We start from the raw sequence: 16,497 nt of genomic DNA on the forward strand, positions 1-16,497 counted from the left end.
TGCCCTTTGCACAGACAAATCAGTGCGATGTGGAGAGGGTTTTTTAATTAAGTCCTTCATTTATTTTTGCAAGACACTGGAAATAAACTTCCTCAGAGATGCAAGCAAAGCATTTGGCACTGCTCATATTTGCAACATCCATGCAGGCATTCCAAAACTGAAAAAAAATCGACATATATGATACACAGAGATTGAGAGAGAAACAGAAATTTTGGAATTTGGACCTATATATTTTCTGCCGATCATATGAAAGCAACAAATACAAGTTAAAGGTAGACCTCATGTTGAAATGACCAATTACCTGGACTGCAACACACACACACACACACACACTTCCCAACACACACACACACACACACACACACACACGCACGCACACACACTTCCCAACACACACACACACACACACACACTTCCCAACACTATTATGCGCATTCAACACGCCAGGTAGAAGCATGAAAATATTAGGCTACATGTCAAAATATGGTCCAGAACATTTTCAATTGACTGGGAGGTCCAATCACGAGCTTGGCTGATTGTGCTGCTATTATGCCTGAAGTGGTTACATGGCGCCATCTAGAGGGTTTGAGTCCCTGCAGGTCTGAACCAGCAGAGGGCGCCGTCCAACAAGTTAACCATTAAACAGAGAGGGGCATGTCTTCTTTTACACCGGAAAAGAGCCGCCTGGCAGAGCCAACATGTCATAAGTGAAGCCAGTGATGTTGTGTAACGGCACGTTTTGTAAGTAATTTCTATGATGTTCGCGCCGACACTCGGGATACTTAACTGACATTTATCCAAATAGCACTGATAATGTAGTCGCTGCTTGCGGTATTTGCCTCGGTTGGTAGTTTCATTCGACCCGGCAGCTGGTCGCTCAGGCTGAGCAGCTGATGATGTATCGCTCACTGTTAGCTTAGCAGGTTAGCCTAGCCACGTAAACAATAGACTGCTGTGGTGAATTTTGATGTTTTGAAGTTAACTCGACGTGAACACTGTAAACGACTGTTTATAATGTTTTATTTGGGAAAAACGGGAGGCATAAATACATTTCCATCGCTTACTCGCTTACGGGATAAGTATTATATTAAGCGTTAAATTTGCTAGCTAGTTACATTCAACGTTATCCTTAGTTGACTGTCGTTAGCGAAGCTAGCTAGCTAACTAACGTTAACACTGGATGCAAGTTGAACGTTAACTAAGATCAATAAAACCCACATTTGATGTGATATCTTTTATGACAGTGCAGTTAGGGCTCAGCATGGGTCTGGCTGGTAACTCACAGCTCACCAATTCACAGACCATGAGCCAGATTGGTTGTCAGTTATTGTTATGTCTTGACAGCTGAATGACTGACGCCTGTCTGTTTGCAGCTGCATCACCATGCCAGTAGATGGTAGAGAGGACCAGGAGCCCTCTTCCCTCTCCAGCCCGGCCAGTGCTGCCCTCACCCCGGGAGGGACAGAGGAGGATGGGGCCAACAGCCAGGGCTCCGAGGCTGCCGCAGCCTATCCTGCCAACACTGGACCTGGGGAGGGCAGCAGTGGTAAGCTAAGCAACACTGAGGCCAGGACCAAGTGCTGTATGAAGAGAGTAGTGGCGCAGATCATTTATGGTTTTTACCTCTCACACTGACTCAGTAAAGGACTTTGACAACGAAAACTAAGACTAATAAAAAGAATAATTTCTGGCCATTTCTTGCCTTTATATATTATTTTCTATGGTATGTTTAGGTGGCAAGAGGCCTGGAGCCTTGCTGCAGATCAACCGGCAGTGTATCCAAGCAGCATCTGCCAGCTCTGGAGCAGCTGAGCTGCAGGGCCTTGGGGTGGCTGTGTACGACCAGGATGTCCTGGAGCAAGGTGTCCTGCAGCAAGTGGACCAGGCCATCCAGGAGGCTAGTCAGGCTGCTGCCAAGGCCGAGGCTGAGAAGGAGTACGAGTCTGTGCTGGATGATGTCAGGTAAAGGACAAGGGGGAGCTGTGTAGCCTGGGGGTTAGAGAAACTGTCCAGTAATCAGAAGGACCCAGGATCCATCCCAGCAACATCAATGTGTCTTGTTGAAGTAGTGTTGTGCAAGACACTGAATCCTTCCCTGCTCTGGATAAGAGCGTCAGTTAAATGATTCATATGTGAATTCAATGGAATGGGTAGAGTAAACTGAGCATTGAATTTTTCGATGTACTTTACATGACAGATAGGCCCATTATTCATTGATAGATGATTGATGATTATTCATTTTCATCAGACATTTTTATTACAAGATTTTTGGCAGAATCAACATGACCCTGAAGAAACAAAAAGGGCTTGCAGTTTTGACCTCTCACCAGACTTTTAGTATATAAAAGCCTCCCCAACCCTCCAAAATGTCTGAAATGTTTGACATAATTGCAAATTCACAAATCATTATATTGTTGAATTCAATTCAAATCTTAGGGCAACTGCTTACTATAACCCTGTTTAACTGTTTCAGGTCTGTTACAGCAGCTCTAAAACATATCAACAAGATTATAGAGCAGCTGTCTCCCTATGCTGCCTCCAGCAAAGACATCAGCAGGAAGATTGAGTCTGTCAAACGGCAGAAAGAAAATAAGGTAAAAGATGTGACATGAATTACAATGATATCAGTTAACTTGATATTGTTATATTGATGATTTCTTTTAAATATTATCCTTAGTTTTAACAAGACAAGGAGGTCCCATTAAGGCAGTGATCTCTATTTTTATTGTATTTTTGTCTCTAAACAAGACAAAAATCATGCAGACAAATAAACAATAGACCATTCATGAAGATCATACTTATAGTGGTGATGTTGGTGATGAAAACCCCTTTAATCTCAGGAGAAGCAGCTGAAGAAGATCAGAGCCAAACAGAGGAGGCTACAGGCCATACTGGGAGGAGAGGACACCCTGAGGGTTGAAGCTGAGCTGCTGGTAGAAGATGATGGGGAGGAAGGTGAGTGAGTGGGAGGGTGGAATGAACTTGCTCTTGAAATTACCTTATCTCCAGTAGTTGTATATCTTGTAGTTGTATCAGAGAAACTGTTTGATTCCATGACCCCTGAACCAAGCCCAGTCATTAAAATTGCACTCTAAAATGTCAAAAATGCATGAACATCAATGGGAAATCAGCTTTCTCAGTTTGAGAAAAAGTAACTTTTAGAGATACAAAGTTAGCAGTTTGCAGTCACTGCCACCACAACTGTACAACTAAAAAAACGGTCCACGACGGCTGTGCATCTAACCCTGCATGTTGTGTGTGTTCTACTAGAAGCTGGGCCGTCCACACTGGGCAGCATGCTCATGCCGGCTCAGGAGACAGAATGGGAGGAGCTTATTCGGACAGGTCACATGACTCCCTTTGGAACGCGGATCCCTCAGAAGGAGGAAAAGAAGGCCCCTCGGAAAGTGATGCTGGCTGAGAACTCTGCCTTTGACCAATACTTGGCTGATCAGGCCAAGATGGCTACAGACAGGAAGAGGGCCCCTCCTCTAAAGAGGAAGAAGAGCTCTGGGCTCAGCCCCGATGGGGAGGCCAAGAAGAAAACTAACAGAACGGTTGCCTCCTCCAAGGATAAGAAGCTGCGGAAGCGCATGCGGAAGCTCCAGATAACTGCTCTGAAGGCCCACCCTAAGGCTCGGCCCAAGGCTGAGCCTCAGCTCCCTAAGCCCAGGAGAAAGCATCATGCTGAGGGAGAGGAGACGGACAGCGAGGGGTCAGAGTATCTGCCCAGTGACGAGGGCATCGATCCTGACAGAGAGGAAAGAGAAGCCATGGAGGAGGGCTTTGGGGAGGAGAACGATGATGAAGAGTATGAGTTGAAGCCCTACAAGAGAAAGACTGAGGGAAAAGGAAGGAAGAAGGGGAAGAGAAAGGAGGAGAGTGAGGAGGAGTACTGTCCTGATAGTTCAGAAGAAGAAGATGAGAAGAAGGGAAAAGAGAAAAAATGCAAAGATGATGGAGACTTGGAGTTCTACAGACGGAGAATAAGGTGTGATACTTTTACTTACTGCTATAAACAGGTTCACTTGTATAGTTTCTGTAAATACCTTAAGCAATTTTGTCCCCCTAAAAGCTTTAATGAACATATATAAGGTAAGCACAATTTTTAATTTAAAAAAAATTATTTACATTTGCTTCATTTACATTGTTTACTTTTGCCTCATTTACAAACATTGGAGTGAATCAGATTTATATTTAGAGTAATGCTTGGATGCAAAAGTTGCAAAACGCTAATTTTTCATCAGCAAGTCTTTAAAGAATGTAGACATCCATGCCCATAAATGACACACTCAACGAACACCAGATTGGGCCTTTAACTATTGAGCACATTTGTAATTGCAGGGTTGCAACTGTGTTATTGTTATTCCCTTTAGTTAAAGAGGAAACCAGTTGGTTTCTGCTGGCTCCATAGTGCAGGAGGAGAGTTAATCCCAGATGAGATTGGCAGCTGTTTCTTGACTAAGCAAATTCACTCCCTGCTCTTCTCTCTCTGCTCTCACACTGGCCTAATTATCCTCCTGCACATGGTTTTATACACTCACTCACTCTAATGCTCAAATTAATGGAAGAGCAGCCCTAATGAGATTTCATATTTATAGCTGCCAAATAAATTGTGTTGGCATGTGTCCTTTCTCTACACTACAGTGATGGAATGTCAATTCAACAGCATTGACACGGCATGGATGGTGAGGCTAGCTCATATGAGGAATAATATTATTAGAGGGGGAGGTATTTGTAGTTGGGTGGTGGGTGGGGGGCGGAGTGGGGGAAGAAAAGTGTAATTAACTGAACCAATGCTTAGTCTTGACTTAATTAGAGAGTGTGGTCTCCCAGGCCCAGCTAAAGGACCAGTTTCATGGCAGGGTGACAGGACCAGGCCCAAATGAAGATGGATTCTTATCCTCTCCACCCCACACCTTTCTGGGGAACTCGCACTACTAATTGTCTGTATCAATCTTCATTTGCTGCGCGACGACTGTGCCTCTAACTGCCCTCTCTCCTGCTCTATTAAAACTGCTCTCCTTTACATTTCCCTTTTTGCTGTAGATGTTCCACCGCTCACAGGGAATACCTAGAACTCAAAACATTCACTGTCTGTGTAGGCGAGTCTTAAAATAAACCACTGACAACAGGAGGCGGTTAGAAGTGGAACATCCAATCCGAACATCCAATGTAAAACAGAATTCAGCAACAAAAGCAAGCTTATCCCAGACTAGTAAAGAGGATTTTTTTTAGACTCTGACAATATCCTGGGTCATTTTCTGTAAATATTGGTAAAAAAAAAAAAAATGTGGGTAAGAGCTTTTTTGCACTGCTATGAAACAAAACATTGGATGTGAAACCTTCATCAAACTCTCATAATATCAAGCACTCACAGTGGAACTCACAATGTCAGCTGTCCATTCTTGTCAGGGGAGTTGGCTTAAAAAGTGTCGCGTGACAACATGAGAGTCTTGGCTTCCTGGACTTGACATTAAGCAAATTGGAGTCTTTGTTCTATGGATTCTACCTCATTGTCACCCATGTTCACAAATATTGATTGAACCCTCTAAGATCCTAGGAACAAAATCCAGAAACCCTCTGTTATTACTCTCTGTGTGTGCTGCTGTTAACCATACTATACTCATTCCCTTTAATAGGAGGTGGAAGAGACAGCGTCTTCGAGAAAGGGAGGAGAAGAGAGAAAGAGGTGAGGAGGAGACGGATGACAGCGATGCAGAGTTTGATGAGGGATTCAAAATCCCTGGTTTCCTTTGGAAGAAACTCTTCAAGTAAGTGGAATGTGTTGTATTGAGAATTGCATCCCATATGCATACAGTCTCTTAAAAATTGCCTTTTTTTAAATTGTTGTATTCACATTCAAATAAGGAAGTGATTGCAAATGACTAATGGCCATAAAGCATTTATTATATAAGAAGTAACTGTGGCCTTTGGTGAGCGTATTTATATTGCATAATAGGCTAGTTTGTATGTGGGAACATGTTTCTCTGGTGCCATGTTATACATCACACCCACTGCTCTGAACAACCTTTGTCCTGAAATGATACTGATAAGCCAAAGATTAATTCAGCAACACACTGTAAGCCTAGTGACTGATTAGGATTTTTTTTGTGCGCGGATGTAATAATGATAATCTGATACTTTATTGATCCCTGTAGGGAAATTCTCTTTTTGCTTGCGAGCGCAGGGTCTGCTGCAGAACAGCCCTGGAGCTTGTAGGGATTCAGTGATTTGCTCAGTGACACTTAAGCAGTATGGATGCTTACCGACAAGGTTGCTTGAACCAGAGTTTCAGTCTTTCTAATCACTAGGCCGCCCTGCCACATGTGTGTGTTTGGATCTGCTTAGTCTCTATTGGGCACAAGTGTTTTAAGTTTTTGCGTGCACGTGTGTATGTGTGCTTGTGTGTTGTGTGGTCAGGTACCAGCAGACAGGTGTGCGGTGGATGTGGGAACTCCACTGTCAGCAGGCAGGCGGCATCCTGGGAGATGAGATGGGATTGGGTAAAACCATTGAGGTCATCAGCTTTCTGGCTGGACTGAGCTACAGCAAACTGAGGACCAGAGGGTCCAACTACAGGTATGCACACATATTATACACATATACATACACAAACACATACATACACAAGCTGTGGGCAGAGACTGTGTGTCTGTGTGGTATGAATATTTGATTAGAGGGATTTCTGCTTGAGAGTTTTCGTCTGAATTATTAAACATGTTTCAATTATCAGACTCCTCACTTTCTTACTGCAGACATCAGAGAAAACACTGACACTGTGTGTGTGTGTGTGTGTGTGTGTGTGTGTGTGTGTGTGTGTGTGTGTGAGAGAGAGAGAGAGAGAGAGAGAGAGAGAGGTCGAGTAAGTGAGTGAGTCTCTTCATGGCCACTTAAAAGGGATGTCAGACTCATGAAATGGAAGAGCGCGAGTGTGGGACTACAAATCAAACACTGAAAACATGACACACTGGCGGCGATAATCTGTTTTTACTGCACAAATGACACTCATGCATTCAGTAGGTGGAGTCTCCCCAATGGTCAATACTCTGTCTACTGCAGACGCCCACAAATTGATTGCTTGCAAACTCAATTATGGCCCAGTATCAATAGCTTCCACCAAACAGAGGTTCATACCAGCCCATTAGTGTGTGTGCGCCTGTGTCTGTGTAAGACAGAGCTCTTGTAAATCTTCACAGAGGAGTTGAGTGAGTCCCTTCGCTCCTCTTCTGTCTCGTTTTAAAGGCAAAGGGAGGCATCAGTGTACCTCATCTTTTTAGAAAGCTCATTCTGCTGCATTGTAGTACCCATACTCACCTTCCTCCATCTCCCTCATGCTCAAATGCGTCACACATCACACATGCACACCAAGCACATTTTCATTCATATACTTATTGGAAGAAGCCTCTATTTTCTAAAATGTGTAACATAAATGATTACTGTAATTTACTACTGAATTGCTGAGTCTATCCAAAACTCTACGAGCCCTCGGTTCCACTGCTGCCCAGCTTAAACGTAGGTTCGGGAGAACATTACCACTGGAGCTTTGGCGTTAAACATCTCCCTGCTGTACGTGTTTGGTTTCAGGTATATGGGTCTGGGTCCGACAGTCATCGTGTGCCCAGCTACGGTCATGCACCAATGGGTGAAGGAGTTCCATACCTGGTGGCCTCCGTTCAGAGTGGCTGTTCTACATGAAACCGGCTCCTTCACCAGCAAGAAGGTAGGTGTATGCCTATGCAATTTGACACACATGGATGTTCATATCTATGTATTGAGCTATAAGTTTTCTACAGGGTATATTTTCCTCTGGGGGGCACCAGAGGTCTGTTTATGCTGCATTAGCTCCCAACCTCCTCTCTCTCTCCTCGAACCGCACAGATGGAGACGCTATGCAGACACACTCTTTAAATTGGTGGCCATCAGAGATGTTTAGGAATAACACTGTGAGAGAACTGTACTGACAGAGATTTGTGTGTTTCTGTGGGGGTTTGTTTTGTATTTGTGTTACAGGAGAAGCTGATTCCAGAGATAGCGGCATGTCATGGTATCCTGATCACCTCATACTCAGCAGTGAGGATCATGCAGGACTCCCTGCAGCGCTATGACTGGCACTACATTATACTGGACGAGGGCCACAAGATTAGGAACCCAAACGCTGGAGTTACCACTGCTTGCAAACAGGTAGTGACACACGTACACACACGCTACTTACAACATGCTACTCACATGTGCTCACATGCTAGAATATCATGCACCATATTTGAACAATATCAGTCATATATTCTCTTTCTCTCTCTCTCTAGTTCCGTACTCCCCACAGGTTCATCCTGTCAGGCTCTCCCATGCAGAACAACTTGAAGGAGCTGTGGTCTCTGTTCGATTTCGTCTTTCCCGGCAAGCTGGGCACTCTGCCTGTCTTCATGGAGCAGTTCTCTGTGCCCATCACCATGGGAGGCTACAGCAATGCTTCACCTGTACAGGTACTGGAACAGACACACAAACACACCAAAATGCACACTTACAAACACTTATGTGCACTTACACGAGCACATGCATATATGCGCACAAATTGAGTGAATAAAGAACAACAAAGGAAACTAGTCACACACACATGCAAAATTTCACTGTAAATGATAATGAAGAGGCAGATGGAAGCAAGAGAGAAAGAGAGAGACAGTGGAACAACAGAGCAATCAAGTGCAGTGCAGGCTAATGTAGGTACATGCAAAGGGACTGCAGTACATCCCCAGTGTGTGAGAGAGAGGGAGAGGCTAAAGTGGAGAGCCAGTGAGCTAAATTGTAGCCCTTTGTCATTAGTGTCCAATCGTTAATAACCCACTGACTGTATGGATTTAATTATTTAAGATGGCTATTGATGCTTCTTCCGCTGTCGATAATAAAAACCTTTACTAATTATTGATGTTATTAAATGGTCAGAGAGGGCTAAGCTCTGCTGCCTTATCTTCTTCTTCTTGAAATTCTCACAGCAGCAAAGCAGGCCCTTTGCTGATGTTGGTGTGTATGTGTGTCTGTATGTATGGTTGGAAAAACTTATGTGGATGTGGGATTCATTACTGAAGCTTGCGTTGACACCCCCATATGAATCCACTCAGCAGCTTAGGCAGAGATCACTGGATCAGCTGCTGCACACCTCTCCTTCCTTTCCGCTCTGGGCTCCAGTGAGCCCTATATCCCAGCGTATTATTGTCCCCTCCAGCTTTGCCAAGGGTTTCTTTGATCCCCTGTGGACCCCCAGTGAGTTAATGTTTAAAAGGCTAACTGGCCTTTAGCCCTGACTCTGGATGAGGTGTAGCAGGCCATTTGCAGGGGGGGCTCCTAGCGTGGGTTGAGACCAAGTTTTTTCTCTTAAGCACCCCCTCTGTTTCAAATGGAGCAGGCCAGCAGTACTGATGAAAGAGGAGGGCTCCGTCCCTTGAGACCAACAGCACTCTGATCAATGTTTAATGGCTCATTCTGCTGAGAGGGACAGAGAGAGGAGGGAGGTGATGAGAGAGGGCGTAAGAGGGGCTAAACGACAATCATGCCCCAGGATACATGCACACTGACAGGTGTGAGTGTTGAAGTGATTGTTCGACACTCTGAATTGTATGCTCCTTTTGTCTGAAAACAATTTGTTTCTACAGGGGTGTGGCTATAAATGCTGTAGGGTTTAACTGTTCTTGTTCATTTTCAGGTCCAGACGGCGTACAAGTGTGCCTGCGTGCTGAGGGACACCATAAACCCTTACCTGCTCAGACGGATGAAGGCAGACGTCAAGGCCAACCTCTCTTTACCTGACAAAAATGAGCAGGTATTCATCATGTCTTAAGACATTTGACCCTGTTCTGTCTAACTATTGAACAGTCTCTCATGTCTGGATCTCTTAACTGGGGAGGTGTTTATTTGATTGGATGTGACTGTATGTGCCACATCTAAGGAGAACTTGATGAATGTGCATGGCCCTTGTCAGGTGAAGCCAGCTAATAAAGTCCTAGTAAAGTAAAAGGAGCAGGTATTCATTAAGGTGGCCGGTCTCTGGTCTGTCCTCGTGGTTGAGGCTGGTTGACTCCCCAGTCCACTTCAGCTCATTAAGTCGGTCCCTCAGGACAGCAGCGGCTCCTAAAAACACATTGCTTCCCTCTCATTTCTCTCCTCTCTCACTCCACTTCATCAAGGGGCTTTAAAGAGGATGTTCAGTGCTCATTACACACTCTTACACTGCTCTGTGTGTGTGTGTGTGTGTGTGTGTGTGTGTGTGTGTGTGCGCACGCAGGTTCTGTTTTGCAGATTAACAGAGGAGCAGCGGCAGGTGTATCAGAATTTCTTAGATTCCAAAGAGGTGTATCAGATACTAAATGGCGACATGCAGGTAACCCTCACTTTCAGAGGTAGAACAGGTTCACTGTGTTTGTGTTGTTACGCTTATTCCATCTGGGCTCTTGTTTGACCCGTGCCTTGTAACAAGGACAAGGAGGGCAAAACTCGCGGCCGGGGAGAAGACTTCCGGGAACAAGACATGCCTTATTCATTATTTAACCCACTAACTGATGAATCTCAATCGCCCTCTCCCCTTGCGCTCTCTCTCACTCACAGGCATTAATTTGCGTTTTTTAATGCACTGCTCTCTTCAGAGATCAACACCTTGAAGTGGCATAATTGGGTTTTTTTCACTGTGTAAATGTTATTATACTCCTAATAGCTTGAGTCTAGTAGTCTTTATGACGGTCTCTTTAAGGAGGTTGTAGAGTTGGTCTTCTCACATTAGCCAGACCTACCCTGGAGAGAGAGCCTCTACCAGCCATTCATCACCACTGACCCAAATGGACGTGGTCAGAGAGCCAGGGGTGACCACAGCAGATTACAAACACACACACACTTGCACTCACACTCACTCTCATAGACATACTCAGTGGTCACTCTCAGTCCATTAACCACCATTACTAATGCAGTGACCGTTGGGCCTTCATCAAGAAACAACCTTTATTGTCCGTAAATAAATTATGTAACTCATTCCTGTAGACTAAAGTAAATGCATGTATTTGTTTAAAGGTGCAATGCTGTAATATCCAGTGAATTCTGTACCAACCTTTTATATAAGTCTTTTAAGTTAGGCATTAGGGTGTTGGTCACCAGTTTTGTGTCTGTGAGAGACAATCTATTTGAGAGCCTGTTTTGAAATAGTTTTGTCTTGTTTAGGTATTCTCCGGTTTGATAGCGCTGCGCAAGATCTGTAACCACCCGGACCTGCTGTCGGGCGGCCCGCGGATCCTGAGGGGCATCCCAGAGGACCAGCTGACTGAGGAGGAACACTTTGGCTACTGGAAACGCTCAGGCAAGCTGATGGTGGTGGAGTCGCTGCTGCGCCTCTGGTTCAAACAGGGCCACAGAGTCCTGCTCTTCACTCAGTCCAGACAGGTTAGGAACACGTTGCTGTGGCTTGCTGATTCATTTATTGATCGCTTTTATAGAAGTTTAGTTAGAACTCTTTGTATTTTTGTGTTGGATGTTTGCATAGGCAGGATGTGCTGTTTCTTTACTGCTTCATTTAGTTTCCTGAATTGTCATTGCCAGCAAATGTTGTTTCTCCATTGCATTGTTGTCTACCTAGAACCCACCCATGTGCCTGTAAAACTATTATGTCTGTGTGTGTGTGTGTATATGTGTGTCTGTGTATGAGAGAAAGAGAGAGAGAGAGGGTATATGTGAGAGAGGCCCCAGCTGTTGCAGTCAATACCAATGAGATTATACCTCAGAGGGAACCTGAGACCCTCCCTGTCGGTATCTCTGTCCATGTAATATTAATCTGCTCTAATCCTGTTAGAGATAATCCAAACCTCAGCCCCTCTTTCCCTCTCTCTCTCTCTCTCTCTCTCTCTCTGTCTCTTTCTTTATTTCTCTCTCTCTTTCTTCTCCCTCCCTCCCAGATGTTGGAGATCTTGGAGGTGTTTGTAAGGGAGAATAGCTACTCGTACCTGAAAATGGACGGCACCACCTCCATAGCCTCCCGACAGCCGCTCATCGCACACTACAACGAGGTAAGGATTAGCCATCTCTAATGGCTCTTGAGTGTTTCCCATGAAAATCCCCTCCTGAGGGAAAATGCTTCAGTGGAAACCTGCTAACCCCAGGGTGAAAACACTAATTGACGACAATCTGTTGTTCATCCTTTTTTTACCTTATTGTCTTTGTAGTGAAATATTGATATTCCACAGTTTGATCACTTTGTAAGCATTATAACAATATATGGTTATTCAATGTATCATTGGAAAACGCCACTGTATTCTGGAAATTATATTATCAGTTATACTGTCATAGTCTGATATGGTTAAATATAAACGCATAGCAAAAGTTACAATCAGTATTTAAAATGTAATGTTTTATGTGAAATTTCATCTTAGACTTAGACAGTATTATACAGTACATTGAATAAATTAGATGAACGTGTTATTGTACTGGGTCTATAATGATATTATCACAGTATCATAAGTGTAGCTGCAGTTCAAAAAAAGTTGCCTGTGATTGATCAAGACTACTTGATTCTCCCTAAAAGGGGGTTTAAATGAGAGGACAGGAGAGTAATGTTACTTTGACATGAAATTATTATTTTAAAATGCTAATTTCTTTCATATCATTATAACCCGCATTTTAAGGAAATTAAGAGAATTGGCTCTTATGTTTTTTTCTTTCTCTCCTACAGGACAAGTCCATTTTTATCTTCTTGTTGACCACTAAAGTTGGCGGTCTGGGAGTCAATCTAACTGGAGCCAACAGAGTCATCATCTACGACCCAGACTGGAACCCCAGCACCGACACACAGGTCGAACACACAGCACACGCACACACACGCACACACACACACACACACAGAAAATGGTTCAAACAAAACATTTACTAGGTATATGGTTTTGAGGGTTTTTTTTCCCTCCAGGACTTCTTTCTTTTTTTTTTACATAAATGTACCCATTTCCAGCCGGGATATCAGCATTTCCCTGCTTTATACTGTATTTGTATTGTCCTCATTACATCCCTTGTTTACTTGCTGTACTGTGTGCTTTACTTCATTTCATGTTTTGTGTTGTGCGTAGGCACGAGAGCGAGCATGGAGGATCGGTCAGACGCAGCAAGTGACTGTCTATAGACTGCTGACTGCAGGGACCATCGAGGAGAAAATCTACCACAGGTTAGATGGATGCACTGTCAATGCTGTTTTTTTTTTTTTTTTGTTTTGTTTTTTTTCATGTTCTTGTCATGTTTCGCTGTAAGCACTTCTTCACACCTAATATTTGATCACAGAACTTAACATTTTCATAATCAAAAACAGAAATCGTCCTTCACAGGTGATCATGCAGTTGCCTTAATCACACACAGCCTTGTGTTTTGGTGTTCTTTTCCATTGACTTCACACAGTCCTGGATATTCATCTGTAATGACATGACTAATTACTCACATCACTGCCGTATTACTATGTGCAGTATCCCAGTACTCAGTAATTGAAAAGCTTTGCTGCATTATTAAATGGCCAGTCTAGGATTTCTAAACTGTTGCTCTGTTCCGTTTGGGCCTGCAAATTGCTTCCAAAGTCGGAACAACTGCTGGGATTCTATTTTGATACATACCATAGTGAGGTTAACAACAGTCAGCATGAAGGAAGATTTCTTAATGGATGGATATCAGTCTGGTTGCTTTTTTCCAATATTGCAGTAATAGAGCTTTGTTGTTTGTAATGATATGACCCAATATTCTCATCCAGTAGCAAAACTACTCTGGGGTGACAGAGTCGGGGTTGCCTGCTGAGGTAATGCTGTTGAATAGCTTAGTACACACAACTATGTAATGTAATATGTTTTTCTTTTATGGTTCAGGCAAATCTTCAAACAGTTTCTGACCAACCGTGTTCTGAAAGACCCCAAACAAAGACGCTTCTTCAAGTCTAATGACATTTATGAGCTCTTCACTCTATCCAACCCTGACGGGACTCAGGGAACAGAGACTAGTGCCATATTTGCAGGTGTGTTGACTCTTCTGTTGTATGATTAGCTTGCATTCCAATTATTTGATAATCTTGGTATTGATTTTTTTTTTTTTCACCAGTAAATAATATGGGTCTCTTACACAAATTAGTTTCCTCTGTGCCATACTACTGTCAGATTACTAGTACAAAAATTCCCCAATTAACATTTTTCAATCGTTTTTCTTTGATCCTCGTAGGTACGGGCTCAGATGTCCAGGCTCCCAAGAAACCAGAGAGGCCAAGATCATCGCACGGGTCAAACCATTTCAACCACGCACGTAAACCCTCCTCAGCCAACCAGAATGAAGCTGGTGCAGACAACAGCCACTCCTCAACCAACATTCCCGCATCAAGAGATGGGAACGTCTCTCTGTGTAGTAAAAACTCTCAGGGTAAACCAAATGTCCTGACAGACAGTCAAAGCACCAATCAAAATGGGGTAGATGTGGAACCAAATATTTCAGCAAGTACACAGCACTCAGGAGAGAATGGCAGAGACTGGGATGGAGCCACGCCGACAGTCAAACACTCCAACTCACCCAACTCTCACCGACACAGAGACTCTGCCCTGACTAGCCCGCAGAAACACCGGGAAAAGAGGAAGCACTGCGACCCAGCTGACTCGGACAGACGCAAACAAAAGAAACGCAAACACTCCCGGGACGCTCGGTTTGAGGGCCAACGCATCTCTCACTTGGTGAAGAGAAGGACCTATAACAAAGAGACTGAAGACAGTAAGGACAAGGAAGACCAGAAGAAAAGTGACGATTATGTATTGGCAAAGCTCTTCAAGAAATCTGGTATGTCTTTGTGCACAAACACCATCTGCAGTCAGGCCTTTCTTATTCAGTAATGAACACAGAACAATAAGATTCCCTGTTACCTCTTCCCTTTCCTATCTCTACTCCTCCTTGGTCTTCTCCAGGTATCCACAGCGTGATGCAGCATGATACCATCATGGAGGCGTCCAACGCTGACTATGTTCTGGTGGAGGCAGAAGCCAACAGGGTGGCTAAAGACGCCCTGAAAGCCCTTAAGGTGTCCCGCCAAAAGTGCAGGCTGCCCTACAACAGACCCCCTCTACCACCTGCTAGGTACATGCAAACTCTCACGATCACTGTCTCTAGGGTTGTTGCGAGAGCCTCATGGGTTTCACTAATCTCGTCTGACGCAAATATATCTCTGCTCTTCACTCTCTTGCTAACCTAGGAAACGGTTTGGGCAAAAGAAGAATCCTCTCCTTTCTGCACCTTCTGCTCCATCTGCCCCTACTTCAAACAAGTGCAAGGTAACAGTAATTTTATTGCGAAAAAGCATTAAGTGTAGTTCTATCAGCAGTTCTGTGATCATAAATTCATCTATTTCTCTGTTTAGGATGCTGCGATTATAAAGAAGTCTGTTTCCAAGAAGCCTGGTTCGGGGGCTCATTTCAGCGGCGAGGGGGCAGGAGAAGGAGACTCTAGCTCCGCCCCGCTCTCCTCCTCCTCCCTGCTGGCCAAGATTAGAGCCCGCAATCACCTCAGCTTGCCCTCCAGCCAAATAGAAGAAGCGGAGGAAGAGGATGGGGGCGGAGCTGAAGGAACCAGCAGCCCCCCAGTGCCCCCCACTGAGCATGACGAGCTGCTGGTGGACCTGCGTAACTTTGTAGCCTTCCAGGCCCATGTGGACGGAGAGGCCAGCACCCACGAAGTGCTGGAGTACTTCACACCTAGACTGACCCAGCAACAAGCCCCCGTCTTCAGAGAGCTGCTCAGGAGCATCTGTGACTTCCATAGGACCTCTGGACAGGAGGGCATCTGGAGACTGAAGGAGAGCTACCGCTGAGTGGAGGACGGACTGAAGCGGAGGGATGGGCGACATGAAATGAGAACTCAAGATACATGTAGTCCAGACTGGGCAAATACATTCATACTGTTGAGGCTGTCCCCACTTCATGTACTAGTCAACTATCAGTCTGTAGGGGCCTAGCCAACAAAGATATTTTAGTCATTTTGTTGTTTTTTATGTTTTATTTTTGTTGTAATTGTGAGCTATTTCTTTTAAAACTGTACTTGTCTCTGTCATGTCTCTGTTGTCACAACAGTACTTCCAAAAACACATTGGTCACACTTGATCGAAATGGGTCATTTTACATGATTACAGTCATTTACTGACGGACCATACTGTATGAAGAACCATTTTACATATTAACAGTTAAATAGGCTATTGCATTAGTTGATGAAATCAGATGATTATTTATTAACTAAGTGTTGAGTAGGAGACAGCCCTAATCTTGCAATATCAAATGTATGCATTTCAGCTGCAAATGTGACTTGGGTGCAGCAGGAGTGTTTTGCTTGTTCAAGCACTATTGAAATTGTATTTGTTTTTGTTAATTGTTGTTTATACCTGGATGTACTTGAATTCACTTGTTTTGTTTTGGCCGGAAAGTTGGAACTGTGTATTACCTTGAGTAATGATTTACTCAGAGCTGTAGTTATTAG

At 44.0% G+C, this 16,497-nt stretch overlaps 1 protein-coding gene across 1 annotated transcript in view; it reads left to right on the top strand.

Moving 5' to 3' along the window:
• Nucleotides 1–678: 678 nt before the first annotated feature.
• The window catches only part of ercc6 (excision repair cross-complementation group 6), a 16,156-nt gene continuing 337 nt past the window's right edge, over nucleotides 679–16,497 (top strand). The window contains exons 1-21 of the mRNA XM_078288857.1: nucleotides 679–741; nucleotides 1,374–1,546; nucleotides 1,734–1,962; nucleotides 2,474–2,594; nucleotides 2,841–2,955; nucleotides 3,271–3,991; nucleotides 5,643–5,774; nucleotides 6,424–6,582; nucleotides 7,588–7,723; nucleotides 8,014–8,184; nucleotides 8,307–8,483; nucleotides 9,698–9,814; nucleotides 11,200–11,418; nucleotides 11,928–12,038; nucleotides 12,701–12,820; nucleotides 13,089–13,183; nucleotides 13,866–14,011; nucleotides 14,212–14,814; nucleotides 14,940–15,104; nucleotides 15,220–15,302; nucleotides 15,389–16,497. The exon at nucleotides 15,389–16,497 is cut by the window's right edge and continues 337 nt beyond it. Of these exons, the coding sequence (XP_078144983.1) occupies nucleotides 1,384–1,546; nucleotides 1,734–1,962; nucleotides 2,474–2,594; nucleotides 2,841–2,955; nucleotides 3,271–3,991; nucleotides 5,643–5,774; nucleotides 6,424–6,582; nucleotides 7,588–7,723; nucleotides 8,014–8,184; nucleotides 8,307–8,483; nucleotides 9,698–9,814; nucleotides 11,200–11,418; nucleotides 11,928–12,038; nucleotides 12,701–12,820; nucleotides 13,089–13,183; nucleotides 13,866–14,011; nucleotides 14,212–14,814; nucleotides 14,940–15,104; nucleotides 15,220–15,302; nucleotides 15,389–15,838 (4,233 nt within the window). The 5' untranslated portion in view covers nucleotides 679–741; nucleotides 1,374–1,383 and the 3' untranslated portion in view covers nucleotides 15,839–16,497. The remainder of the gene's footprint in view (nucleotides 742–1,373; nucleotides 1,547–1,733; nucleotides 1,963–2,473; nucleotides 2,595–2,840; nucleotides 2,956–3,270; nucleotides 3,992–5,642; nucleotides 5,775–6,423; nucleotides 6,583–7,587; nucleotides 7,724–8,013; nucleotides 8,185–8,306; nucleotides 8,484–9,697; nucleotides 9,815–11,199; nucleotides 11,419–11,927; nucleotides 12,039–12,700; nucleotides 12,821–13,088; nucleotides 13,184–13,865; nucleotides 14,012–14,211; nucleotides 14,815–14,939; nucleotides 15,105–15,219; nucleotides 15,303–15,388) is intronic.

This window comes from Centroberyx gerrardi, chromosome 15 (assembly GCF_048128805.1).
Source record: "Centroberyx gerrardi isolate f3 chromosome 15, fCenGer3.hap1.cur.20231027, whole genome shotgun sequence".
NCBI lineage: Eukaryota > Metazoa > Chordata > Actinopteri > Beryciformes > Berycidae > Centroberyx > Centroberyx gerrardi.